This window comes from Pristiophorus japonicus, chromosome 8, assembly GCF_044704955.1.
Source record: "Pristiophorus japonicus isolate sPriJap1 chromosome 8, sPriJap1.hap1, whole genome shotgun sequence".
In the NCBI taxonomy this organism is placed as follows: domain Eukaryota; kingdom Metazoa; phylum Chordata; class Chondrichthyes; family Pristiophoridae; genus Pristiophorus; species Pristiophorus japonicus.
In genome coordinates this window covers 128979132-129005146 of record NC_091984.1, presented here as the reverse complement: position 1 = coordinate 129005146, position 26015 = coordinate 128979132, and the positions used below count along the sequence as shown (strand labels likewise).

Genomic DNA, 26015 nt, shown 5'->3' with positions numbered 1-26015 from the left:
GTATCTGCCAATAAATGCACACTTCCCTCCTTCAGGGAAAAATATCTCATCATCATCTGCCATGCTCCACCTCAAGGTCAACAATCCCTCCAGCTGGAGTGGAACTAAACTACAGAACCAGTGGGAATCTGTTCAACCTTCGCCGTCTCCAGGCCAGATCCAAGACCACCCCAACCTCTGTCGTTGAGCTACAGTACGCGGACGACGTCTGCACACATACAGAGGCTGAACTCCAGGATATAGTCGACCTATTTACTGAGGCGTACGAAAGCATGGGCCTTACGCTAAACATCCGTAAGACAAAGGTCCTCCACCAGCCTGTCCTCGCCGCACAGCACTGCCCCCCAGTCATCAAGATCCATGGCGCGGCCCTGGACAGCGTGGACCATTTCCCATACCTCGGGAGCCTCTTATCACAAGAGCAGACATTGACGACGAAATTCAATACCACCTCCAGTGCACCAATGCAGCCTTCGGCTGCCTGAGGAAAAGAATGTTCGAAGACCAGGCCCTCAAATCTGCCATCAAGCTCATGGTCTATAGGGCTGTAGTAGTACCCACCCTCCTGTATGGCTCAGAGATATGAGCCATGTACAGTAGACACCTCAAGTCGCTGGAGAAATACCACCAACGATGTCTCCGCAAGATCCTACAAATCCCCTGGGAGGACAGTCGCACCAACATTAGCGTCCTCGACCAGGCCAACATCACCAGCATTGAAGCACTGACCACACTTGATCAGCTCCGCTGGGCTGGCCACAGTGTCTGCATGCCAGACACAAGACTCGCAAAGCAATCGCTCTACTCGGAACTGTTTCATGGCAAACGAGCCAAAGGTGGGCAGAGGAAATGTTACAAGGACACCCTCAAAGCCTCCCTGATAAAGTGTGGCATCCCCACCGACACCTGGGAGTCCCTGGCCAAAGACCGCCCTAAGTAGAGGAAGTGCATCTGGGAGGGCGTTGAGCACCTCGCGTCTCATCGCCGAGAGCATACAGAAATCAAGCGCAGGCAGCGGAAAGTGCATGCGGCAAACCTCTCCCACCCTCAACGACTTCTGTCCCACCTGTGACATGGACTGTAATTCCAGTATTGGACACGTCAGCCACCTAAGGACTCATTTTAAGAGTGGAAGCAAGTCTTTCTAGATTCCGAGGGACTGCCGATGATGATGATGTCCTACCAATTCCTGTGGGATGTGTGTTGTACCATCAGGTTACGGTATATGCAATAGGAAGCCTCTGCCAATAAATGCACACTTCCCTCCTCCAGGGAAAAATATCTCATCTAAGAAATGTAAGCTGTGGCTCAGTGGGCAGCACTCTCTTGCCTCTGAGTCAGAAGGTTGTGGGTTCAAGACCCACTCCAGGAACTTGAGCACATAAATCCAGGCTAACACTCCAGTGCTGAGGGAGCGCTCCAGGGGCTAAATGGCCTACTCCCGTTCCTCTGAAAAAAAAGTGGTAAAACATCTTCCAACTTGAATCTGAAGCTTATTTGTTTATTTTTGCTCAGAAGGGAATGAATACAGACCAAGAGCATCTGGACTGCCCATATCTTTATTGTTGAATCAATTTCTTGCCCATTTTTCTGTCCATAAAATATTTTCCTTCAGATGGTGAGATTGCTCCATATCTCCCACACAATAATATAACTAAGGAACGAGTTGGAAACACTCAAATATTTCACACACATCTGCAGAACCCTGGCCACCTGATTTGCTGTCTACCCAAAACGTGCAAGTCTGGTGACCGTAACAGTCCTTCCCTTGTCTTTCCTCACAGCTTTTCTACACATCATAATGCAGCCACTCGTTGACAAGGTTCCATATATCATTCTAGACATTAATAATACCTTTCAGCAAGTCACATTTACAACTGAGTGCTTAACACATGCCTTAATGTAAGGCTTTATCATTAGATAATAGTTTTTAGTAACATGTTGGATTTCACAGGAATCTTCATTCACTGGAAAATAGCATTTGAATTGAACGTTTCAGAGTTGGAAAGACTTCTTTACATCTTATAAGTCTTTTGGACTACTGTTTTATTTTTTACAACCTTTCCATAAAACTTTAATTTGATGTTGAAAGTGTATATTTTGCTTGCGAGGAAATTTACGCTGTTCTGCTTATTATTAATCACCTAGTAGATATATTGAATATTAAGAACTGTATTGTCTATCAAGTATATATATCCACGAAAAAGAAATAGGGGCAAAATTGTCCCTTTTTATAGCCCCATTAGCACCTCCATTTTCGGAGAGTTTTCATCTGGGGGGGAAGAGGAGTGTTCCCGACTCCCGGGAAATTGCCCAGGAATTGGCGGTTAGCGCTCCGGGCCGCTGCGCAACCGACGATGACGTCATTGGCGTGTGTGGTGATCCTTCGCGGGTCGTGAAGCTGGCCGACATCCGCTCTCGGGGCACTGATCAAAGGGGAGGGCGCCAGCACCCCAAGCTGCCATCTTTTAATTGTCATCCGACTCTCGGGTCGGCTCAACAATAGCAGCCCTGGCACAGTCGGGGCCGCCATTGTGCAGCCCGGCACTCCATCTTGGGTGCTGGGTTGCTGGCCCGGTCGTACGTAGCCCTGGTGGCCTAGTGGAGGCTATCAGAGGCTGTGCAGAGTATGCAGTGGCCCTCCCCTTTAATCGAAGGGGAGGGGTGTTGAAGGGCGTCAGTGCTGCATGAGCATTCACGTAACAGTGAACATTTCACCCCAGTAGCGCCCCGGGATCTGCCCCCAAAGGATGTGGAGCGCCGGAGATTGTGCTCCGCTTCCTTTGAGGGACAGTAAGCCCAATTCAGCAGCGGGGGAGGGACTTCTGCGCTGGGAGCTAAAAGTCCCGGCCTCGCAATGTTACTGCCCCCAATCAGGGTACGGAACAATTTTGCCCCCATAGTTTTTCATGTACATCGCTGCTTTGCCAGGACTGTTGGGGAATCTAGTTTAACTACTCTCCAGAAATCCTTCACTAATTTCCTTCCTACCACAATAATTACCACAATATCCCAGCTGTCATGGTCTCTTACCCCTATAATTATCCTGTATTATATTCCAAATCTTAACTAATTGGTATTTAACCCAATAATTACCGTGCAATGTGCTCCAAATTGCAACTTTCTACTCTCGTATGCCGGCAATTGTCCAACGTGCTGTCCAGCTCACCTTTTCCAATTCTCAATTTAAAGAAACCCTTAGAGCTGCTGCATCTCTCACAGCTTTTTCAGAGTATCTATAGCTTCTTTACAAATTTGCATAATAGCACCCACTATACAGGGTATTTTCATATTTTTGGTCACACTTTTGTGCCAATATTTGCCATTATAAATTGTAAGACAATACATTACATTTAATTTTCATCATTTTATTTTGTTCACAAATCCCTCCATGGCATTGCCCCTCTCCCCAATCAAATCATTCAGAAAGCTTGTGCATGAAACACAAAAAGTTAGCATGCAGGTACAGCAAGTAATCAGGAAGGCAAATGGAATGTTGGCCTTTATTGCAAGGGGGATAGAGTATAAAAGCAGGGAAGTCCTGCTACAACTGTACGGGGCATTGGTGAGGCCACGCCTGGAGTACTGCGTACAGTTTTGGTCTCCGTATTTAAGGACGGATATACTTGCATTGGAGGCAGTTCAGAGAAGGTTCACTCGGTTGATTCCGGAGATGAGGGGGTTGACTTATGAAGAAAGGTTGAGCGTGCTGGGGCTATACTCATTGGAGTTTAGAAGAATGAGAGGTGATCTTATTGAAACACATAAGATTCTGAGGGGCCTTGACAGAATAGATGCAGAGAGGATGTTTCCCCTTATGGGGGAATCTAGAACTAGAGCGCATTTCAGAATAAGGGGTCGCCCATTTAGGACAGAAATGAGCAGGAATTTCTTCTCTCAAAGGGTCGTAAATCTTTGGAATTCTCTGCCCCAGAGAGCTGTGGAGGCTGGGACATTGATTATATTTAAGGCAGAGATAGACAGATTTTTGAGCGATAAGGGAGTAAAGGGTTATGGGGAGCGGTCAGGGAAGTGGAGCCGAGTCCATGATCAGATCAGCTATGATCTTATTGAATGATGGAGCATGCTCGAGGGGCCAAATGGCCTACTCCTGCTCCTGTTTCTTATGTTCTTAAATCCAACATTTTGTTCTCAGTCACTGAATTCATTTAGTCACTTAATGTCCTTTTGTGTCTTTTAATACTTTCAATAAAGTGTTTACCTCGAGCTTCAGCCTGTCTCAGCAGCTTGGGCTTTGACTGGATATTTTTACCTCACAACAGGTAAGGTAATTTCAATCACATCTGGGCAGAATGAATTTCTGCAAGATTCACTAATATACAATCCGTGCATCAACAGGAGATGAATGGCAGATGGATGAGTTTCCTTATCTTGCAAGGTCCTTCACAGGAATATTATAAGACAAAAAATGTGACACTGAGTCACATAAGCAGAAATTAGGGGCAGATGACCAACAGCTTGGACAAAGATGCAGATGTTAAGGAGCGTGTTAAAGGGGGAAAGATAGATCAAGAGGAAGAGAGGTTTAGGCAGGGAGTTCCAGAGCTTAGGGCCCAGGCAGCTGAAGGCACGACCACCAATGGTCAAGCGATTATAATCAGGGATACTCAAGAGGGCAGAATTTGAGGAGCACAGATATCTCAGGAGGTTGTGAGGCCGAAGGAGATTACAGAGATGGTGAGGGGCAAGGCCATGGACGGATTTGAAAATAAGGATGAGAATTTTGAAATCGAGACGTTGCTCAACTGGGAGCCAATGTAGGTCAGCGAGCACAGAGGTGATGGGTCAACTTTGACTTTGAAAGAAACTGAAGATTTAATTTTCAAAGGTTTTATTTCAGAAAAGTGATGAATTTATATCAATGCATTAATAATAGTGTTAATGAACTCTTAACAGCCCAACAATTGTTCCTAATGACAGATTATTCCAGTTTAACAGATTGAGGAGGACGAGGGGACATGAGTTTAAACTGTGTAAGGGTAGGAATAGGTGGGATGTTCTTTTCTCAGAGACAAGTGAGCAATGTCCGGCCAAGCAACTGTCAGAAGGTCCTGTGCAGGCCGTCTGCCGGGTTCTCAATGAGTCTTAAAGGGACCCCGGACCCCCAAAAAACTTAGGGGAAACATTGGGAGTAAGCCTCTGGAATACATTGCTGGCTGGGTGTGGTGGGTTCTGGCTCTGCATGCCTTGGAGAGGGAGCTGGACCAGTTCTTGACCAGGGTAGAGTTTGTCATGTGTTCAAATATCATTATAACCCATGTATAAGCTGACCTAAGTTGTACACCTTGAGAACATTGACCACAAGGGGGTGAACTTGTGGGAGGCATGCCTAACCTGGACTTTCAGGTATAAAAGGGGAAGCTCTGTGACCTTCTCTCAAGTATGCGCCTCGTGTGCATTTATACTGTGTAGTAAGGACATATCATTGGCGATGAGAAACTGGGACTTAAACCACGCGAGCATGACCACTAGCAGCACAGAAGAGATGTACTGTGTCGGTGATGATTGGGACGACTTTATTGAGAGACTACAGCAAAGTTTTGTTACCAAGGAATGGTTGGGACAGGATTCGGCCGACAAACGCAGGGCTCATCTCCTGACGGTTTGTGGATCCAGAATGTACTTCCTGATGAAGGACCAACTAGCACCAGAGAAGCCGGCGGACAACACATCGAAGAGCTCAGTAAGTTGATCGGGGAACACCTTAAACCGGTGAGCAGCATGCACATGGCAAGACACCGGTTTTATACGCACCGGCGGCGAGAAGGGCAAAGCGTTCCAGACTTCGTGGCAGATCTCCAGTGACTGGCGAGCCAATGTAAGTTCTCAGAGGCATGCAGAGCGGAGATGCTGCAAGACTTTTTTATTGAGGGCATCGGGGACGCGGGGGTTTTCAGGAAACTGATTGAGACCAAAGACTTGACCTTGGAAGCGGCAGCTCTGATAGCCCAGACATTTATCTCAGGGGAGGAAGAGACCAGAATAATGCATGACAAAAATCTTGGCGCAAATGCGGCAAACAACCAGGGAGTCAACATTGATAACGTGGCACACAGTTCTCTAGGCAGACCAGGGCAATCGGACATGCGCTAGCATGTAGTCGAACCCAAAGGAGGAATTCAACAGAGACAATGGCTAGCTGAACGGCAATTTATGCCATCGCAATGGACAATGCGGCCAGTAATGGGGCCATCAACACCTGTTAATGGTGCGCTTAAGGACAGTTACAGAGACAGTCAGAGATGATCGACTGGTAATGGACCTTTTGTTTCCAACAACGGGGCCTCCAGCTCATGCTGGAGATGTGGAGGCACACACCTAGCCAGAGCTTGCAGGTATCAGCAATAAACCTGCAGAAACTGCAACGTCAGCGGTCACTTGGCGTGTATGTGCAGGAAGCCTGCAGCCAGGTTGATGTACGAGGAGGACGGGCCCGATGTAAGCTCTACAAGGCCAAAGGAATACTGGGGGAAATTGCTGGAAGCTGAAGTTCAGAGAATTCATGTGGAGCACATATACAGTTCATATGCCAGGATGCCACCGATAATTATGAAAATGCTCCTCAATGGCATCCCAGTATTAATGGAGCCAGACACGGTGGACAGCCAGTCCCTGATGAGTATCAAACAGTTCGAAAGGTTGTGGGTGTCCAAGGCCAGGAGGCCAAAATTATTGCCGATTGACACACAGCTATGGACATATACAAAGGAGATCATTCCGGTATGAGGCAGCGCCATGGTAGTCGTGACCCACAAAGATTCGGAGAACAGGTTGCCACTCTGGATTGTCCCGGGGGACGATCCCACACTACTGGGGAGGAGTTGGCTTGCTGTCATGAACTGGAAAAGGGGCGATGTCAAAGCAATTTCTTCTGTGGAGCGAGTATCATGCTCACAGGTCCTGGACAAATTTGACTCATTATTTCAACCCGGCATTGGCACTCTCATGGGGGCCAAGGTAGTGATTCACATAAACCCGGACGCCAGGCCAGTACACCACAAGTCCAGAGCGGTGCCGTACGTGATGCGGGAAAAGATAGAATGTGAATTGGACCGCCTGCTGAGGGAAGGCATCATCTTGCCAGTCGAATTCAGTGACTGGGCGAGCCCGGTCGTGCTGGTGCTCAAGGCGGATGGGTCGGTCAGGATATGTGGCGATTACAAGGCCACCATCAATCGGGTGTCACTCCAAGACCAGTACCTGCTACCGAGAGCAGAGGACCTCTTTGCGACGCTATCCGATGGCAAACTTTTTTCAAAATTGGACCTGACCTCAGCTTACATGACCCAGGAGCTGGCGAGTGAGTTAAAGAAGCTGACCACCATCAAGACATCAAGACACACAAGGGGTTGTTTGAGTATAACACATGTCTGTTCGGGATTCATTCGGCCGCCACGATCTTTCAGCGAAATATAGAAAGCCTCCTCAAGTCAATTCCAAGAACGGTGGTTTTTCAAGCGACATCCTCATCACGAGTCGCGATACTGAAGAACACCTCTGTCATGTATTCAACCAGCATTGTAACCCATGTATAAACTGACCTAAGTTGCACACCGTGAGAACACTGACCACTAGGTGGGAGACACTCCTAACCTGGACCTTCAGGTACAAAAGGGGAAGCTCCACCCACCTTCATCACTTGGAGTGCTAAGGAATAAAGGACAGGTCACAGACTGACCTTCTCTCAAGCATGCGCCTCGTGTGCATTTATACTGTATAGTAAGGACCTATCAATGGTGACAAGAAACTGGGATTTAAACCACGCGAACATGGCCACGAGCAGAACAGACGATAGGTACTGTGTTAAGGAATGGTTGGAACAGAGATTTAACATTGTTAAAGCAGCACACAGTTCTTCAGGCAGACAGGAGCAATCGGGCATGCCCCAACATGTAGTCGAATCCAGAGGGGGAGTTCGACAGAGACAATGGCAAGCTGAACGGCAATTCACGCCATTGCAAGGGACAATGCTGCCAGTAATGGGGCCATCAACACCTTTTAATGGCGCACTCAAGGACAATAACAGGGACAGTCAGGGACGATCGACTGGCAAGGGATCTTTTGTTTCCAGCAACAGCTCATGTTGGAGGCGTGGAGGCACACACTCAGCTGGAGTTTGCAGAGATGAGCAAAATACCTGCAGAAATTGAAGAAATGAACGCTGGGGGAAATCGCTGGAAACTGAAGTTCAGCGAGTTCATGTGGAGCACGTATACAGTTCATACACCAGGACGCCACCGATAATGATGAAAGTGCTCCTCAATGGCATCCCAGTATCAATGGAGCTAGACACGGGGGCCAGTCAGTCTCTGTTGGGTATCAAACAGTTTGAAAAGTTGTGGGCGTCCAAGGCCAGGAGACCAAAATTATCGTTGATTGACGCACAGCTATGAACTTACACAAAGCAGATCATTCCGGTGCTAGGCAGCGCCACGGTAGTCGTGACCCACAAAGATTCGGAGAACAGGTTGCCACTCTGGATTGTCCCAGGGGACGGTCCCGCACTACTGGGGAGGAGTTGGCTTGCTGTCATGAACTGGAAATGGGGCGATGTCAATGCAATTTCCTCTGTGGAGCGAGTATCATGCTCACAGATCCTGGACAAATTTAACTCATGATTTCAACCCGGCATCGGCACTTTCATGGGGGCCAAGGTAGTGATTCACATAAACCCGGACTCCAGGCCAGTACACCACAAGGCCAGAGCAGTGCCGTACATGATGCGGGAAAAGATAGAAGGCGAATTGGACCGCCTGCTGAGGGAAGGAATCACCTCGCCAGTCGAATTCAGTGACTGGGCGAGCCCGATTGTGCCAGTGCTCAAGGCGGATGGGTCGGTCAGGATATGTGGTGATTACAAGGCCACCATCAATCAGGTGTCACTCCAAGACCAGTACCCGCGACTGAGAGCGGAGGACCTCTTTGCGACGCTATCCGGTGGCAAATATTTTTCAAAATTGAACCTGACCTCAGCTTACATGACCCGGAGCTGGCAAGTGAGTCGAAAAAGCTGACCACCATCACGACACACAAGGGGTTGTTTGAGTACAACAGATGTCCGTTCTGGATTCGCTCGGCCGCCGCGATCTTCCAACAAAATATGGAAAGCCTCCTCAAATCGATTCCAGGGACGGTGGTTTTTCAGGACGACATCTTTCTTCATCACGGGTTACGATACTGAAGAACATCGCCACAACCTGGAGGAGGTGCTACGCAGACTGGACCGGGTAGGGCTGCGACTGAAAAAGGCGAAGTGCGTCTTCTTAGCTCCAGAGGTAGAATTCCTGGGGATGAGGGTAGCAGCAGATGGGATCAGCCCTACTGCATCCAAGACGGAAGCGATCCAGATAGCACCCAGACCCCGTAACACGACGGAGCTGCGTTCGTTCCTGGGGCTCCTGAACTATTTTGGTAACTTTCTTCCCAAATTGAGCACGCTGCTAGAGCCGCTACACGTGCTCCTACGCAAAGGTCACGAATGGGTCTGGGGGGACAGCCAGGAAAGGGCTTTTAATAAAGCACGCAATTTGTTATGCTCCAACACTCTGTTAACACTACACGACCCATGTAAGAAACTTGTGTTAACGTGCGATGCGTCATCCTATGGTGTCGGGTGTGTGTTGCAGCATTTCAATGTCAAGGGTCAGTTACAGCCGGTAGCTTATGCCTCCAGGAGTCTGTCCCAGGCAGAAAGGGGTTACGGGATGGTAGAAAAGGAGGCACTCGCATGTGTATATGCTGTAAAGAAAATGCACCAGTACCTGTTTGGCAGGAAGTTTGAGCTGGAGACAGATCACAAACCCCTAACGTCCCTTTTGGCCGACAACAAGGCCATAAATGCGCACGCATCGGCCCGCACACAGAGGTGGGCACTCACGTTAGCTGCCTATGACTATACAATTCGGCACAGACCGGGCACCGAAAACTGTGCCGATGCACGCAGCAGGCTCCCACTAGCCACCACTGAAGGAGCTACCGAGCATGCTGCTAAGATGGTCATGGCTGTTGAAGCTTTCGGAAGCGAAGGCTCACCCGTGTCAGCCCGTCAGATTAAAGTCTGGACAAATAGAGACCCGCTATTGTCTCTAGTCAAGAAATGTGTCCTGAATGGGCATTGGGCAGCCACGTACAGGGCATGCCCTGAGGAATTTAAACCATTTCACAGGCACAGGGATGAACTCTCGATTCAGGTCGATTGCCTACTGTGGGGAAACCGCGTAGTCATGCCCCAGATGGGCAGAGAGGTGTTCATCAGAGAACTCTACAATGAGCACCCGGGCATTATCATGATAAAGGCAATTGCCAGGTCACACATTTGGTGGCCAGGGATAGACGCAAACCTGGAACTTTGTGTTCGCAGGCGCAACACGTGTGCCCAGCTGGGCAATGCGCCCAGGGAAGCCCCCCTTAGCCCCTGGCCATGGCCCGCCAAGCCTTGGTCACGCATCCATGTGGACTATGCAGGTCCTTTCATGGGGAAAATGTTTTTGGTTGTAGTAGATGCCTACTCCAAATGGATCGAGTGTGACATTTTAAATTCAAGCACATCCTCTGTCACGGTAGAAAGTCTACAGGCAATGTTCGCCGCCCACGGTCTATCGGACGTCTTGGTCAGCGACAATGGCCCGTGCTTCACAAGCACTGAATTCCAGGACTTCAAGGCAGGCAATGGAATTAACCATGTCAAAACGGCACCGTTCAAGCCGGCCTCAAACGGCCAGGCAGAACGAGCAGTGCAGATAATCAAACAGGGGAGGCTCAGAAACCAAGGGGGTTCCCTACATAGACGCTTATCACGCCTCCTGTTGGCCTATAGATCTCGACCATACTCGCTCACAGGGGTTCCATCCGCAGAGCTGCTAATGAAAAGGACGCTCAAAACCCGGTTATCCCTTATACACCCCACCATGAAAGAAATTGTCGAGAGCAGGCGCCAGCCACAATATGACTACAATGACAGGAATGCGAGGGCGTGATGTATTGATGTAAATGATCCTGCTTTTGTCCTCAACTACGCTGCAGGGCCCAAATGGCTCGCAGGCACTGTGATTGTCAAAGAGAGAAATAGGATTCTGGTAGTTAAACTTACTAATGGACAAATCTGCCGCAAACACATGGATCAAACAAAAAGGAGGTTCAGCAACCCCATAGAAGAAGCAGAGGAAAAACACGATGTAGAGTTCACTCCACCACAGGTGACCGAACACCGGAACCAAAGGGAGGAGAGCCCAATCACTGTGGGCAGTCTGGATCGGCCTGAGGCACCGCAAACAGCAGACACTCAGGCCAGCGCCCAACAACTGGAGCCCCAACTCAGGCGCTCTACAAGAGAGCGTAAACCACCAGAGAGACTCAACCTGTGATCCCATGTATTCAACCAGCATTGTCACCCATGTATAATCTGACCTAAGTTGTACACTGTGAGAACAATGACCACTAGGTGGGAGACACTCCTTACCTGGGCCTTCAGGTACAAAAGGGAAAGCTCCACCCACCTTCATCACTTGGAGTGCTAAGGAATAAAGGACAGGTCACAGACTGACTTCTCAAGCATGGGCCTCGTGTGCATTTATACTGTATAACACATGTCTGTTCAGGATTCGTTCGGCGAAATATGGAAAGCCTCCTCAAGTCAATTCCAAGGACGGTGGCTTTTCAAGACGACATCCTCATCATGGGTCGCGATACTGAAGAACACCTCCACAACCTGGAGGAGGTGCTACGCAGACTGGACCAGGTAGGGCTGCGACTGAAAAAGGCCAAGTGCGTCTTCTTAGCTCCAGAGATAGAATTCCTGGGGAGGAGGGTAGCAACAGACGGGATCAGACCTCCTGCGTCCAAAATGGAAGTGATCCAGAGAGCACCCAGACCCCGTAACACAACGGAGCTGCGTTCGTTCCTGGGGCTCCTGAACTATTTTGGTAACTTTCTTCCCAAATTGAACATGCTATTAGTGCCGCTACACGTGTTCCTATGCAAAGGTCGTGATTGGGTCTGGGGGGACAGCCAGGAAAGGGTTTTTGATAGAGCACACAATTTGTTACGTTCCAACAAACTGTTAACGTTATATGACCCATGTAAGAAACTTTTAACGTGCGATGCATCATCCTATGCGGTCGGGTGTGTGTTGCAGTATGTGAATGCCAATGGTCAGTTACAGCCGGTAGCTTATGCCTCCAGATGTCTGTCCCAGGTAGAAAGGGGCTACGGGATGGTAGAAAAGGAAGCGCTAGCATGTGTAAATGCAGTGAAAAAAATACACCAGTACCTGTTTGGCAGGAAATTTGAGCTGGAGACAGATCACAAACCCCTAACGTCCCTTTTGGCTGACAACAAGGCCATAAATGCGAATGCATCGGCCCGCATACAGAGGTGGGCACTCACGTTAGCCGCCTATGACTACACAATTCGGCACAGACCGGGCACTGAAAACTGTGCCGATGCACTCAGCAGGCTACCACTAGCCACCACTGAGAGGGCAACTGAGCATGATGCTGGGATGGTCATGGCTGTTGAAGCTTTCGAAAGCGAAGGCTCACCTGTGACAGCCCGCCAGATTAAAGTCTGGACAAATAAAGACCCACTACTGTTTTTAGTTAAGAAATGTGTCCTGAATGGGGACTGGCAGCCACGTACGGGGCATGCCCTGAGGAGTTTAAACCGTTTCATAGAAGCAAGGATGAACTCTCGATTCAGGCCAATTGCCTACTGTGGGGAAACTGAGTAGTCATGCCCCAGATGGGCAGAGAGGTGCTTATCAGAGAACTTCACAATGAGAACCCGGGCATTGTCATGATGAAGGCGATTGCCAGGTCACACGTTTGGTGGCCAGGGATAGATGCAGACCTGGAACTTTGTGTTCGCAGGTGCAACACGTGTGCTCAGCTGTGCAACGCACCCAAGGAAGCCCCCCTTAGCCCCTGGTCCTGGCCCGCCAAGCCATGGTCACGCATTTATGTGGACTATGCAGGTCCTTTCATGGGAAAAATGTTTTTGGTTGTAGTAGACGCCTACTCCAAATGGATTGAGTGTGCCATTTTAAATTCAAGCACATCCTCTGTCACGGTATAAAGTCTATGGGCAATGTTCGTCGCCCATGGACTACCGGATGTCTTGGTCAGCGACAATGGCCTGTGCTTCACAAGCACTGAATTCGAGGACTTCATGGCAGGCAATGGAATCAACCATGTCAGAACGGCACCGTTGTTTATACAAAATTGATCTTTTTAAGCCGCATCATCTTTTTGGTAATATATATTCAGTAAAAAAAATCTATCTTCTGAGCCTTTTTTGAGGCTTATGGATTTGTTTAACATAAGAAAACTTTGGAACTGCATAAACAGTGAACTTTTAATCCTTTCATGGTATAATTTTGACTGTTAATGTAAATTTGTGTTTATCAGAGATTCTGCAAGTCAGTATCAGGAAATTATGTAACCTCAGACCTTCAATTCCTTTATCAAAGAAGCAGAAATTTGCATTTAAATGCTTGAAGGCAATAACATAAAGATAGAAGTCAGCTAGTGTTGATAGGAGTACATGAGGATGGAAGTGGAGGTTCATGATAGGAACATATGCAGGAATTGTGGCCTGACCATTCAAAAGGAACAAACAGCAATTTTCTAGACAAAGCAGCCCGCTTGAATGGCACCCCATCCACCACCTTCAACATTCACTCCCTCCACCAACGGTGTACCGTGGCTACAGTGTGTACCATCTACAAGATGCACGGCAGTAACTCACCAAGGCTTCTTCGGCAGCACCTCCCAAACCCACGATCTCTACCACCTAGAAGAACAAGGGCAGCAGGCGCATCACATGCAAGTTCCCCTCCAAGTCACACACCATCCTGCCGTGGAAATATATCGACGTTCCTTCATCGTCGCTGGGTTAAATTCTGGAACTCCCTCCATAACTGCTGTGGTGCAAGGCAGCTCACCACCACCTTTGAAACACACAATTCTTACAGGGCTTTACAGGGTAGATGCAGGTAGGATGTTTCCTCTAGCTGGGGAGTCTGGAACCAAGGGTCACAGTCTCAGAATAAAGGGTCGGCCATTTAGGACTGAGATGAGGAGACATTTCTTCACTCAAAGGGTGGTGAATCTTTGGAATTCTCTACCCCAGAGGCCTGTGGATGCTCAGTCTTTGAGTATATTCAAGACTGAGATCGATAGATTTCTGGACTCTCGGGGAATCAAGAGATATGAGGATAGTGCAGGGAAGTGGAATTGCAGTAGAAGATCTGCCACGATCTCATTGAATGGCGAAGCAGGTTCGAGGGGCTGAATGGCCTACTCCTGCTTCTATTTCTTATGTTATGTTTTCAAGGGCAATTAAGGATGGGCAATAAATGCTGGCCTTGCCAGCGATGCCCACATCCCACGAACAACAAACAAAAAACCCGGGCCATGTGTGGATGCTATCGGGGCCATGGCAGACAAGAAAGGGCCAACATTATGTAATGACAAATTGGGATGGGTCACAAACTAAAGCCCTGAGATCCTGGCAGTGGTTAGATCTTAAGGGATGAAGCATTCTGGACACGAGTTGGAGAATTTTATGGGAAAGTTAATTTTTTTGCAATTTCTTTTGGTTTTACATGTTAATTAAGTCATAAATTACATTTTTTTATCAGGAGAAGGAAGTAAAAATGTCTTTGAGCAGCTTGATTAGTTCAATCAATTTGCATTTAAGTGAATCATATTATTGCTGTTCCTTCATCATCGCTGTGTCAAAATCCTGGAACTCCTTTGCTAACAGCACTGTGAGAGTTCCTTTACCATACGGATTGCAGCGGTTCAAGAAGGTGGCTCACCACCACCTTCTCAAGGGCAATTCGGGATGGGCAATAAATGCTGGCCTTGTCAGCGACGCCCATATCTTATGAACAAATAAAAAATAGGCGGTTTGGATCACAATCTATTGGTCTCCCCTGCCTTATAAGACTGGTAGATAAGAATATAAGAAATAGGAGCACAAGTAGACCATCTGGCCCCTCGAGCCTGCTCCGCCATTCAATAAGATCATGGCTGATCTGATCCTGGTCTTAATTCCACTTCCCTGCCCGCTCCCATTAACCCTTGACTCCCTTATCTTTAAAAAATGTGTCTATCTCCACCTTAAATATATTCAATGACCCAGCTTCCACAGCTCTCCAGGGGTAGAGAATTCAAAAGATTCAAGACAGTCTGAGACAAGAAATTCCTCCTCATTTCTTGCTCCCTTGCCCATATCTGTAATCCCAGGAACTTTAGTGATCCAAAAGCCTCTCCAATCAGACTTGTTGGACCCAAGGGCCCCTTCCCCAGAGTCGCTCCCACACTGTCAGATCCTGGAACCTCCATTTAGTGCTCACAACCTTGAGACCGCATTTCGAATGCTTCCCTGATCACAGCACTGCCTCCAATGCTCCCATTCATTGATCTATCTCATTCCAATGCCCCCAGATCCCAGGAGCTCCTCTCCTTGTGATCCCAAATCTGCTTCAGTGTCCCACAAATCCTGCCAGTATCCAAATATGCCATTATTAGCTATACAAAGGCATTGATTGAATTCAGGTTCTCATTGCTGGGAGGTTGCTGTCTTCGCTGTGGATATCGCTGTCAGCATTAGACATTCTAACAGTTTTTGAAAAATGCAATGAATGCCAGAGGCAGCCAAGGATTTTGATACATCCTTATATTCAGTGTAACAAATTGATTTGCTGTTTTAATTACTGTCTGTCTCTTATATGGTTCTAAAATGTCCTCAGTTAATACCCTGTGGCTAAGCAGACACCAGGCAGTCCAGTTTTCCATTTTAAATATAAATAAATGTTTGTAGCTCAATTTAATTTCTTTACATTTAAAAAAAAAACTTACTCCCCCTCACAACTTTCTACTCTAAATTCTAACTTGTACTGGATATGGTTTGATAATCAATGCACCAAAAATATGCCTTCCCTACTCATCATCCTCTGAGGCCTTGAACCAACAATAGATCAGCTGTACTCACCATCTGCAATGAGATGTTCTGGGACATGAAGAACAACTTTGACAGACAAAGGACACGCCAGGTGGGAGCCATAAACCAACCCAATTGCACATCCTATCACACTTATCAGTGTAAGGGTGGTTTTATTGATAGGGCTGCGGGGAGAACCTGCAAGCAAGAAGAAAAGGGGAAAACAATCATTAGTTACCAATTTGAACAAAATTCCACTGATTTGTGTTTCAATATTTAGGAAGATAAGGGATGAGTTCCACTGCTATTTATTATAGAGGACAAGCAGCAGTAACTTCCATGTGCGTGAGTGAGTGAGTCAGAGAGATAGATGAGACAAAGCACTTATTCAACATGTTCTCTTATAGTGTCAGAGTGTCAGCTGTGGCTCAGTGGCTCTGAGTCAGAAGTTTGTGGGTTCAAGTCCCAATTTGAACACATAAATCTAGGCAGTGCAGTACCGAGGGAGTGCTGCAATGTTAGAGGTGCCGCCTTTCAGATGAAACCTAAACCGAGGCCCTGTTGGTTCTCTCAGGTGGACGTAAAAGATTCACTATTTCAAATGAATCCTGGTGTCCTGGCCAATATTTATCCCTCAATTAACATAACAAAAACAGATTGTCTGGTCATTATCACATTGCTGTTTGTGGGAGCTTGCACATTCGCAAATTACAACACTTCAAAAGTACTGGCTGTAAAGTGCTTGCGTGCTTTGCGGTTATGAAAGGCTTTACTGGGTTTATGGGTACTTACCAATAGTTACTTCGATATGAACCATAGAGCAAAATGTACCAAAAACCTGCCAGAAGCTCTCTCAATGACTCATTGGTTCACTCACTGCCAATTGGATCTGGGTCATACAGACCAGACATGTTCTTGGTTTGATAGCCAGTCTGTGCTACATTAGCTCTGTTGGAAAGCTACAACTGACCTCAGGATCACTGAGCTAGAGAGGGAGAAAAGCCAAGCAGTATTTCTCCACCTAATTGCTAGCTGAGTGACTCCTTCAGGAAAGTGCGCAGACAGGAATGGTTTATCTGTGATGCCCAAGAGTCAAAGAGTCTATTATCTTACTGTAGCCTGAATCAGCGCCCCCTGGGGTAGAGCAGAAGGAATAAATAACTATCTGTCAAAATCTAATGTGCTTCATTGAGACTTTCCAATCATTCTAAGTGGTTACCGTATATACTCGCGTATCCTGCGATCTCGCGTATCATGCGACCCCTAAATTTTCGTCCCCAAAACATGATTTTACCATATATCTCATGTATCATGCGAGTCACTTTTTTGAGATCGAATACAGACCTTAACATGAAACATCGAGTGGATTCTGCTCTCTCTCCGTGCTCTCTCTCCGTGCTCTCTCTCCGTGCTCTCTCTCCGTGCTCTCTCTCCGTGCTCTCTCTCCGTGCTCTCTCTCCGTGCTCTCTCTCCGTGCTCTCTCTCCGTGCTCTCTCTCCGTGCTCTCCCCCCCGACCTCCGCGACTCTCTCTCCCCCCCCGGCCTCCGCGACTCTCTCTCCCCCCCCTGGCCTCCGCGACTCTCTCTCCCCCCCTGGCCTCCGCGACTCTCTCCCCCCTGACCTCCGCGACTCTCTCTCCCCCCCCGACCTCCGCGACTCTCTCTCCCCCCCCGACCTCCGCGACTCTCTCTCCCCCCCCGACCTCCGCGACTCTCTCTCCCCCCCCCGACCTCCGCGACTCTCTCTCCCCCCCGACCTCCGCGACTCTCTCTCCCCCCCGACCTCCGCGACTCTCTCCCCCCCCGACCTCCGCGACTCTCTCTCCCCCCCCCCGACCTCCGCGACTCTCTCTCCCCCCCCCGACCTCCGCGACTCTCTCCCCCCCCGACCTCCGCGACTCTCTCTCCCCCCCCTCCCTCCGCGACTCTCTCTCCCCCCCCCCGACCTCCGCGACTCTCTCCCCCCCCGACCTCCGCGACTCTCTCCCCCCCGACCTCCGCGACTCTCTCCCCCCCCGACTCTCTCTCCCCCCCCGACCTCCGCGACTCTCTCCCCCCCGACCTCCGCGACTCTCTCTCCCCCCCCGACCTCCGCGACTCTCTCTCCCCCCCCCGACCTCCGCGACTCTCTCTCTCCCCCCGACCTCCGCGACTCTCTCTCTCCCCCCCCGACCTCCGCGACTCTCTCCCCCCGACCTCCGCGACTCTCTCTCCCCCCCCGACCTCCGCGACTCTCTCTCCCCCCGACCTCCGCGACTCTCTCTCCCCCCCCGACCTCCGCGACTCTCTCTCCCCCCCCGACCTCCGCGACTCTCTCTCCCCCCCGACCTCCGCGACTCTCTCTCCCCCCCGACCTCCGCGACTCTCTCCCCCCCCCGACCTCCGCGACTCTCTCTCCCCCCCCGACCTCCGCGACTCTCTCTCCCCCCCGACCGCCGCGACTCTCTCTCCCCCCCGACCTCCGCGACTCTCTCTCTCCCCCCCCGACCTCCGCGACTCTCTCTCCCCCCCGACCTCCGCGACTCTCTCCCCCCCCGACCTCCGCGACTCTCTCTCCCCCCCCGACCTCCGCGACTCTCTCCCCCCCGACCTCCGCGACTCTCTCTCCCCCGACCTCCGCGACTCTCTCCCCCCCCGACCTCCGCGACTCTCTCTCCCCCCCCGACCTCCGCGACTCTCTCCCCCCCCCCGACCTCCGCGACTCTCTCCCCCCCCCCCGACCTCCGCGACTCTCTCTCCCCCCGACCTCCACGACTCTCTCTCCCCCCGACCTCCACGACTCTCCCCCCCCGACTCTCTCTCCCCCCCGACCTCCGCGACTCTCTCTCCCCCCGACCTCCGCGACTCTCTCCCCCCCGACCTCCGCGACTCTCTCCCCCCCGACCTCCGCGACTCTCTCTCCCCCCCCGACCTCCGCGACTCTCTCCCCCCCGACCTCCGCGACTCTCTCTCCCCCCCCCGACCTCCGCGACTCTCTCCCCCCCCCCGACCTCCGCGACTCTCTCCCCCCCCCGACCTCCGCGATTCTCTCCCCCCCGACCTCCGCGACTCTCTCTCCCCCCCCGACCTCCGCGACTCTCTCCCCCCCGACCTCCGCGACTCTCTCTCCTCCCCGACCTGCGCGACTCTCTCTCCCCGTGAAGAGAAGAATTTCAGCAGGAGTCAAATGGATTTTTTTTTGCATTGGGAGGATGTAGTTAGTGGTGTGCTGCAGGAACTTGGCTTGTTTTCCACATAAACTAATGATTTGGTCATGAGAATCGAGGAACTAATATCAACCAGGGATATTCGATTTACAACCATCATGGAGAGTGAGAGGAGAAACCAAGAGAAATGTCTTTACATAGAGGATTGTTGGAGCATGCCGAGATTCAGCGTGGATACGGTCTGCTTAACAGCCTAACAGCCTAATCTTGGCCAGCACTTCACACCCGCAAATTTTGTATCTCGCGTATCATGCGACCCCCCAAATTTAGGTTACAATTTAGGTCTTCAAAAGTCGCATGATACGCGAGTATATACGGTAATTATAATTAGAGAGTCTGATAGAAAATCATTCATGACTTCAAAGACCTTCCCAAGTTTCCCGTACATTTTCAAGGAAATGCTGTGTTTTGTAGGAAACAATGGCCCGGAATTTGCGAACATCGGTGAAGGGACGGTGCTTGTTGCTGACCTCAAGAAAAACTACCCACAAAGATCTAGAGATCTCTGTGCCATGGATTTAAGCTCTCCCAGCATTAGTTTGAATCTAGCGCCAAATTAAGCGAATCTCCAGTGACCAGCAAGAGTGATGTCATCTTGTAGGCAAAATAACCAATCACATTGAAGAATTCTCACAGACAGTAAACCAGGAAGTAAAATGAAGAGATTATAATTTACTTTTTTATAAATTTTATGGAGAGCAAAATAAAGATTGGGACAGAGGATTAAGGTAGAAGCTGAAATATCACAAGCAAACTTTTGAAAATAATATATTAAAAGCCTTATAATGCTGATCATATTAATGGAAAAATTTGACATTCCACAAATATAAAATTAGTTTTTCAGGGCCAGCACGCTTGTTCAGCTGCCAATACACCGTTAAAACCCCAGTCACACCTCATCGAACAAGGCTTACCATTTTTAGGGAGGGAGGAGGGTTTAACAGTGATATTTGGGGGTTTAACAGTGATATTTGCAGGGTAATAGAGGAGATTTTCATCCTTCAGTGTGATTTAATTTGATTTCCAGCTCTGCAGAGTTCCATAGTGCGACCTACAGAAGAGCAGGGAATAACTGACCGCAACTTCAGGATTGCCGTGTTTATCCGCACAAACGCTGACTTCAGAAGTTGCTGTCACTTTCAGAAAGTAATGATGGCCAATGCTGACAGTTTCGCCATCATTACTACTGCAAAATCTGGGCCCATTAGGTATTGGCATGAAATACTGAAGTCACTTTTTGGTTCTGATTGATAATGCTGGTTAGTGCTACAGTTTTTTCCCCCTCTGGAACCAGTTTGTTACTGCTCCATTTTAAATGTTGATATTGACTGCACAGACATAAATTAAAGCTATGACCTTATTCTCGTATCTGCTCTGCAATATTCAGCTTTGATAATGACAAATAACAAGGCTTTAGAAGTGCAATTCAATCCTTTCAAAGATTTTAGAACAGTTCCTCCTATAGTGTGAGAATCAGCACACAAAACGCACCTTTAAAATAGCAGCAGGTTTCTACAATGATAAACATATTTGTAAAACTGATTAAAGACTCCAAATAAAATTAGAATTACAACAGTGTATGCTGAAAATATTGTATTGAAGAAAATTATCTATTTGAGTTCAGGACCATTTAAGCTATACTTTTGGTTTCAGAAATTATCCTAACCGTTCAGTTAACTTTAGGTCATGTAACTCACCCCCAGCTATCCATTAATCTATATGGAAAGCATCTGAGTTGCCTGGCCAGACTTAAGAATACAGCAGAAAGACGTAACCAAGAGACGGAGATGGTAACCTCTCCAAGAAAGATGTCACATGCATGCTTGACCTTTAAAAGGTGGAATTTTGAGATGTAAGCTGATCTTTTCATGAAGATTTTTAAATTAGTCAGTGAGGTCTGACAATTCATATTCAGAGCACACATCTATCATTTTGCTATAAACTCTTACATATTTGGTCGTGACAGCAGCCTGTACCATGTTCTCCCAGAGAAGGGCAGTTACCCAGACAAGGAACATTAAGTATGATGTCAAGTTCACATTACATTTTTAATCAGCATTTAATCAAGGGCAAAGCAATCCATCTGTTTGTTTAATGCCAATATGTTATGAAGAAATCCTGAAGCCATCTCCCAGAACAGCACTTATTTGCACAACCTAGTTTAAAATCCCTTCCTCCACTTCAGCAAGGTTATAGTCTCTTACATCACCCACCTGAGTGGGAGTCCTCAATTGTGAGCCTTTGCTTGCGAAGCAATGTGGGTTCCTTCTATTGCATCCTATACCTTGGGAGAATAAGCCACCACATAAAACTAGACTGCCCTATCTCGCTGCTCCTCTGCAGTGCTATCAAACTGGACGATTTCTCCTGTAAAATGTATCAGTTCACCTGAAGAAAACATAGCTAGATAGCAGAATGGTGATATTACAGACATCCCGACTGGTGGCCTAAAATGACCTCGTGACATAAGAATTGAATGCAGTCATCAACTTCATAGGCACAGAGAGCAGTCATCAATTTCATAGGCACAGAGATTGCTGTCTGGCCAGATGGCCATGGCCGCAGGTCCTCGTGTAGTAGCTAGCACAACTCCCCTACTGTGTCTTTGGTGAACAACATTCTTCTAATATGCATCTCCTCAGTAGGCTCTTCATAGTCCCTGCATTGCCTGTAAATTCTTGTTTCTTGTGCGTTATATGGTAAAATTCTTCATTAAGATGCATCCCAGCCTCAGGACATCACTGCAGGTGTTCTTCAGGGCAGTGTCCTGGCCCAACCATCTTCAGCTGCTTCATCAATGATCTCCCCTCCATCATCTTAACTCCATCATAAGTTCAGAAGTGGGGATGTTCACTGATGATTGCACAGTGTTCAGTTCCCTTTGTAACTCCTCAAATAATGAAGCAGTCTGTGCCCATCTGCGGCAAGACATGGATGACATTCAGGCTTGGGCTGATAAGTGGCAAGTAACATTCGCACCACAGGAGTGGGAGTTCGGGCAGTCGAGCGGCATATAAGGGCCCGAGAGTCAGAGGAGGTGGCCACAGGAGCAGGAGTTCAGGCAGTCGAGTGGTCGATAAAGGCCTGAGAGTCGGAGGAGGCGGCCACAGGAGCGGGAGTTCGGGCAGTCGAGCGGCCTATAAAGGCCAGACAGTTGGAGGAGGCTAACTGGTGCAGGTGCAGGGGCAGTAGGTAAACAAAGAAGTAAGAAGAAATCGAAGTGGGACGTCACAGCCAAGAGGGTAAGTGATTGGCTGGTTGGTGAGTATTTGATCTTTTATTTTTCTTAGAATTAAGAAACCTTTGGCATTGTTAAAATTAAGTTAATCTAAGGGTTAAGTCATGGCAGAAGAGTCCAGACTCGTGTTATGCTCCTCCTGTGCCATGTGGGAAATCAGGGACACTAGCAATGTCCCTGACTACTATGTGTGCAGGAAGTGTGTCAGCTGTAGCTCCTGACGGGCCGCATTGCAGCACTGGAGCTGCGCATGGATTCACTCTGGAGCATCCGCAATGCTGAGGATGTCGTGAATAGCACGTTTAGTGAGTTGGTAGTTAAAGGTTGCACAGCCAGATATGGAATGGATGACCATCAGGAAGAACAAGGGAAGGCAGGTAATGCAGGGGTTCCCTGCCGTCACCTCCCTCCAAAACAGATACACCGTTTTAGGGACCTTTGAGGGAGGTGGCTCACCAGGGAAAGGCAGCAGCAGCCAAGTTCATGGCACCAGGGGTGGATCTGCTGCACAGGAGGGCACGAAAAAGAGTGGGAGAGCTATAGTGATAGAGGATTCTATTGTAAGGGGAATAGATAGGCGTTTCTGCAGCCACAAACGAGACTCCGGGATGGTATGTTGCCTCCCTGGTGTAAGGGTCAAGGATGCCTCGGAGCGGCTGCAGCACATTCTGGAGGAGGAGGGTGATCAGCCAGCTGTCGTGGTGCATATAGGTACCAACGATATAGGTAAAAAACGTGATGAGGTCCTACAAGCTGAATTTAGGGAGCTAGGAGTTAAATTAAAAAGTAGGACCTCAAAGGTAGTAATCTCAGGATTGCTACCAGTGCCACGTGCTAGTCAGAGCAGGAATTTCAGGATAGCTCAGATGAATACGTGGCTTGAGGAATGGTGCAAGGCGGTGGGATTCAAATTCCTGGGACATTGGAACCGGTTCTGGGGAGGTGGGACCAGTACAAACCGGACGGTCTGCACCTGGGCAGGACCAGAACCGATGTCCTAGGCAGAGTGTTTGCTAGTGCTGTTGGGGAGGGTTTAAACTAAAATGGCAGGGGGATGGGAATCTATGCAGGGAGGCAGAGGGAAGTAAAAAGGGGGCAGAAGCAAAAGGTAGGAAGGAGAAAAACAAGAGTGGAGAGCAGAGAAATCAAGGATAAAAATCAAAAAGGGCCACATTGGAACATAATTCTAAAAGGACAAAGAGTGTTGAAAAAACAAGCCTGAAGGATCTGAGTCTCAATGCGAGGAGCATTCGTAATCAGCTAGATGAATTAACTGCGCGGACAGCTGTTAACGGATATGATGTAATTGGGATTACGGAGACATGGCTCCAGGGTAACCAAGGCTGGGAAATCAACATCCAGGGGCATTCAATATTCAATAAAGGATAGACAGGAAGGAAAAGGAGGTGAGATTGTTTTACTGGTTAAAGAGGAGATTAACGCAATAGTAAGGAAGGACATTAGCGTGGATGATGTGGAATCTATATGTGTAGAGCTGCGAAACACCAAATAGCAGAAAACGTTAGTGAGAGTTGTGTATAGATCACCAAACAGCAGTAGGGAGGTTGTCAAAGAGGAAATTAGGGACACGTGCAATAAGGGTACAGCAGTTATCATGAGTGACATTAATCTACATATTGATTGGGTTAACCAAACTGGTAGCAATGCTGTGGAGGACAAGTTCCTGGAGTGAATAAGGGATGGTTTTCTAGACCAATATGTCAAGGAACCAACTAGAGAGCAGGCCATCCTAGACTGGATCTTGTGTAGAGAGGATTAATTAGCAATCTGGTCGTGCGAGGCCTCTTGGGTAAGAGTGACCATAATATGGTAGAATTCTTCATTAAGATGGAAAGTAACACAGTTAATTTAGAGACTAGGGTCCTGAACTTAAAGAAAGGAAACTTCGACGGTATGAGACGTGAATTGGCTAGGATAGACTGGTGAATGATACTTACAGGGTTGACAGTGGATAGGCAATGGCAGACATTTAAAGATCACATGGTTGAACTACAACAATTGTACATCCCTGTGTGGAGTAAAAATAAAAAAGGGAAGGTGGCTCAACTGTGGCTAACAAGGGAAAGTGTTAAATCCAAGGAAGAGGCATATAAATTGGCCAGAAAAAGCAGCAAACCTGAGGACTGAGAGAAATTTAGAATTCAGCAGAGGAGGACAAAGGGTTTAATTAGGAGGGGGAAAATAGGGAAAGTGTTAAATCCAAGGAAGAGGCATATAAATTGGCCAGAAAAAGCAGCAAACCTGAGGACTGAGAGAAAGTTAGAATTCAGCAGAGGAGGACAAAGGGTTTAATTAGGAGGGGGAAAATAGAGTATGAGATTAAGCTTGCAGAGAACATAAAAACTGACTGCAAAAGCTTCTACAGATATGTGAAGAAAAAAAAGATTAGTGAAGACTAATGTCCCTCACAGTCAGAATCAGGTGAATTCATAATGGGGAACAAGGAAATGGCAGACCAATTGAACAAACACTTTGGTTCTGTCTTCACGAAGGAAGATACGAATAACCTCCCGAAAGTACTAGGGGACCGAGGGTCTAGCGAGAAGGGGGAACTGAGGGAGATCCTTATTAGTCAGGAAATGGTGTTAGGGAAATTGAAGGGACTGAAGGCCGATAAATACCCAGGGCCCGATAGTCTGCATCCCAGAGTACTTAAGGAAGTGGCCCTAGAAATAGTAGATGCATTGGTGGTCATTTTCCAACATTCCATGGACTCTGGATCAGTTCCGATGGATTGGAGGGTAGCTAATATAACACCACTTTTTAAATGGATAAGAAAGAACCAGTAGATGTGGTGTATTTGGACTTTCAAAAGGCTTTTGACAAGGTCCCACACAAGAGATTAGTGTGCAAAATTAAGGCACATGGTATTGGGGGTAATGTATTGACGTGGATAGAGAAATAGTTGGCAGACAGGAAGCAAAGAGTGGGAATAAGTGGATCCTTTTCAGAATGGCAGGCAGTGACTAGTGGGGTGCCACAGGGTTCAGTGCTGGGACCCCAGCTATTTACAATATATATTAATGATTTAGACGAAGGAATTGAATGTAATATCTCCAAGTTTGCAGATGACACTAAGCTGGGTGGTAGTGCGAGCTGTGAGGAGCATGCTAAGAGGCTTCAGGGGAACTTGGACAGGTTAGGTGAATGGGCAAATGCATGGCAGATGCAGTATAATGTGGATAAATGTGAGGTTATCGATTTTGGTGGCAAAAACAAGAAGACAGAATATTATCTGAATGGTGACAGATTAATAAAAGGGGAGGTGCAACGAGACCTGGGTGTCATGGTACATCAGTCATTGACGGTAGGCATGCAGGTACAGCAGGCAGTAAAGAAAGCAACTGGCATGCTGACCTTCATAGTGAGCGGATTTGAGTATCGGAGCAGAGACGTCTTGCTGCTGTTGTACAGGGCCTTGGTGAGACCATACCTTGAGTATTGTGTGCAGTTTTGGTCTCCGATTTTGAGGAAGGACGTGCTTGCTATTGAGGGAGTGCAGCGAAGGTTCACCAGAGTGATTCACAGGATGGCAGGACTGACATATGAGGAAAGACTGGATTGGCTAGGCTTATACTCACTGG

The 26015-nt window shown here is 48.2% G+C and overlaps 1 protein-coding gene across 1 annotated transcript in view; it reads right to left on the bottom strand.

The window, feature by feature from the left end:
* The window catches only part of astn1 (astrotactin 1), a 3463295-nt gene that overhangs the window by 2093723 nt on the left and 1343557 nt on the right, over window positions 1-26015 (bottom strand). The window contains exon 9 of the mRNA XM_070888265.1: window positions 16018-16164. Coding sequence (XP_070744366.1) covers window positions 16018-16164 — 147 coding nt within the window. The remainder of the gene's footprint in view (window positions 1-16017; window positions 16165-26015) is intronic.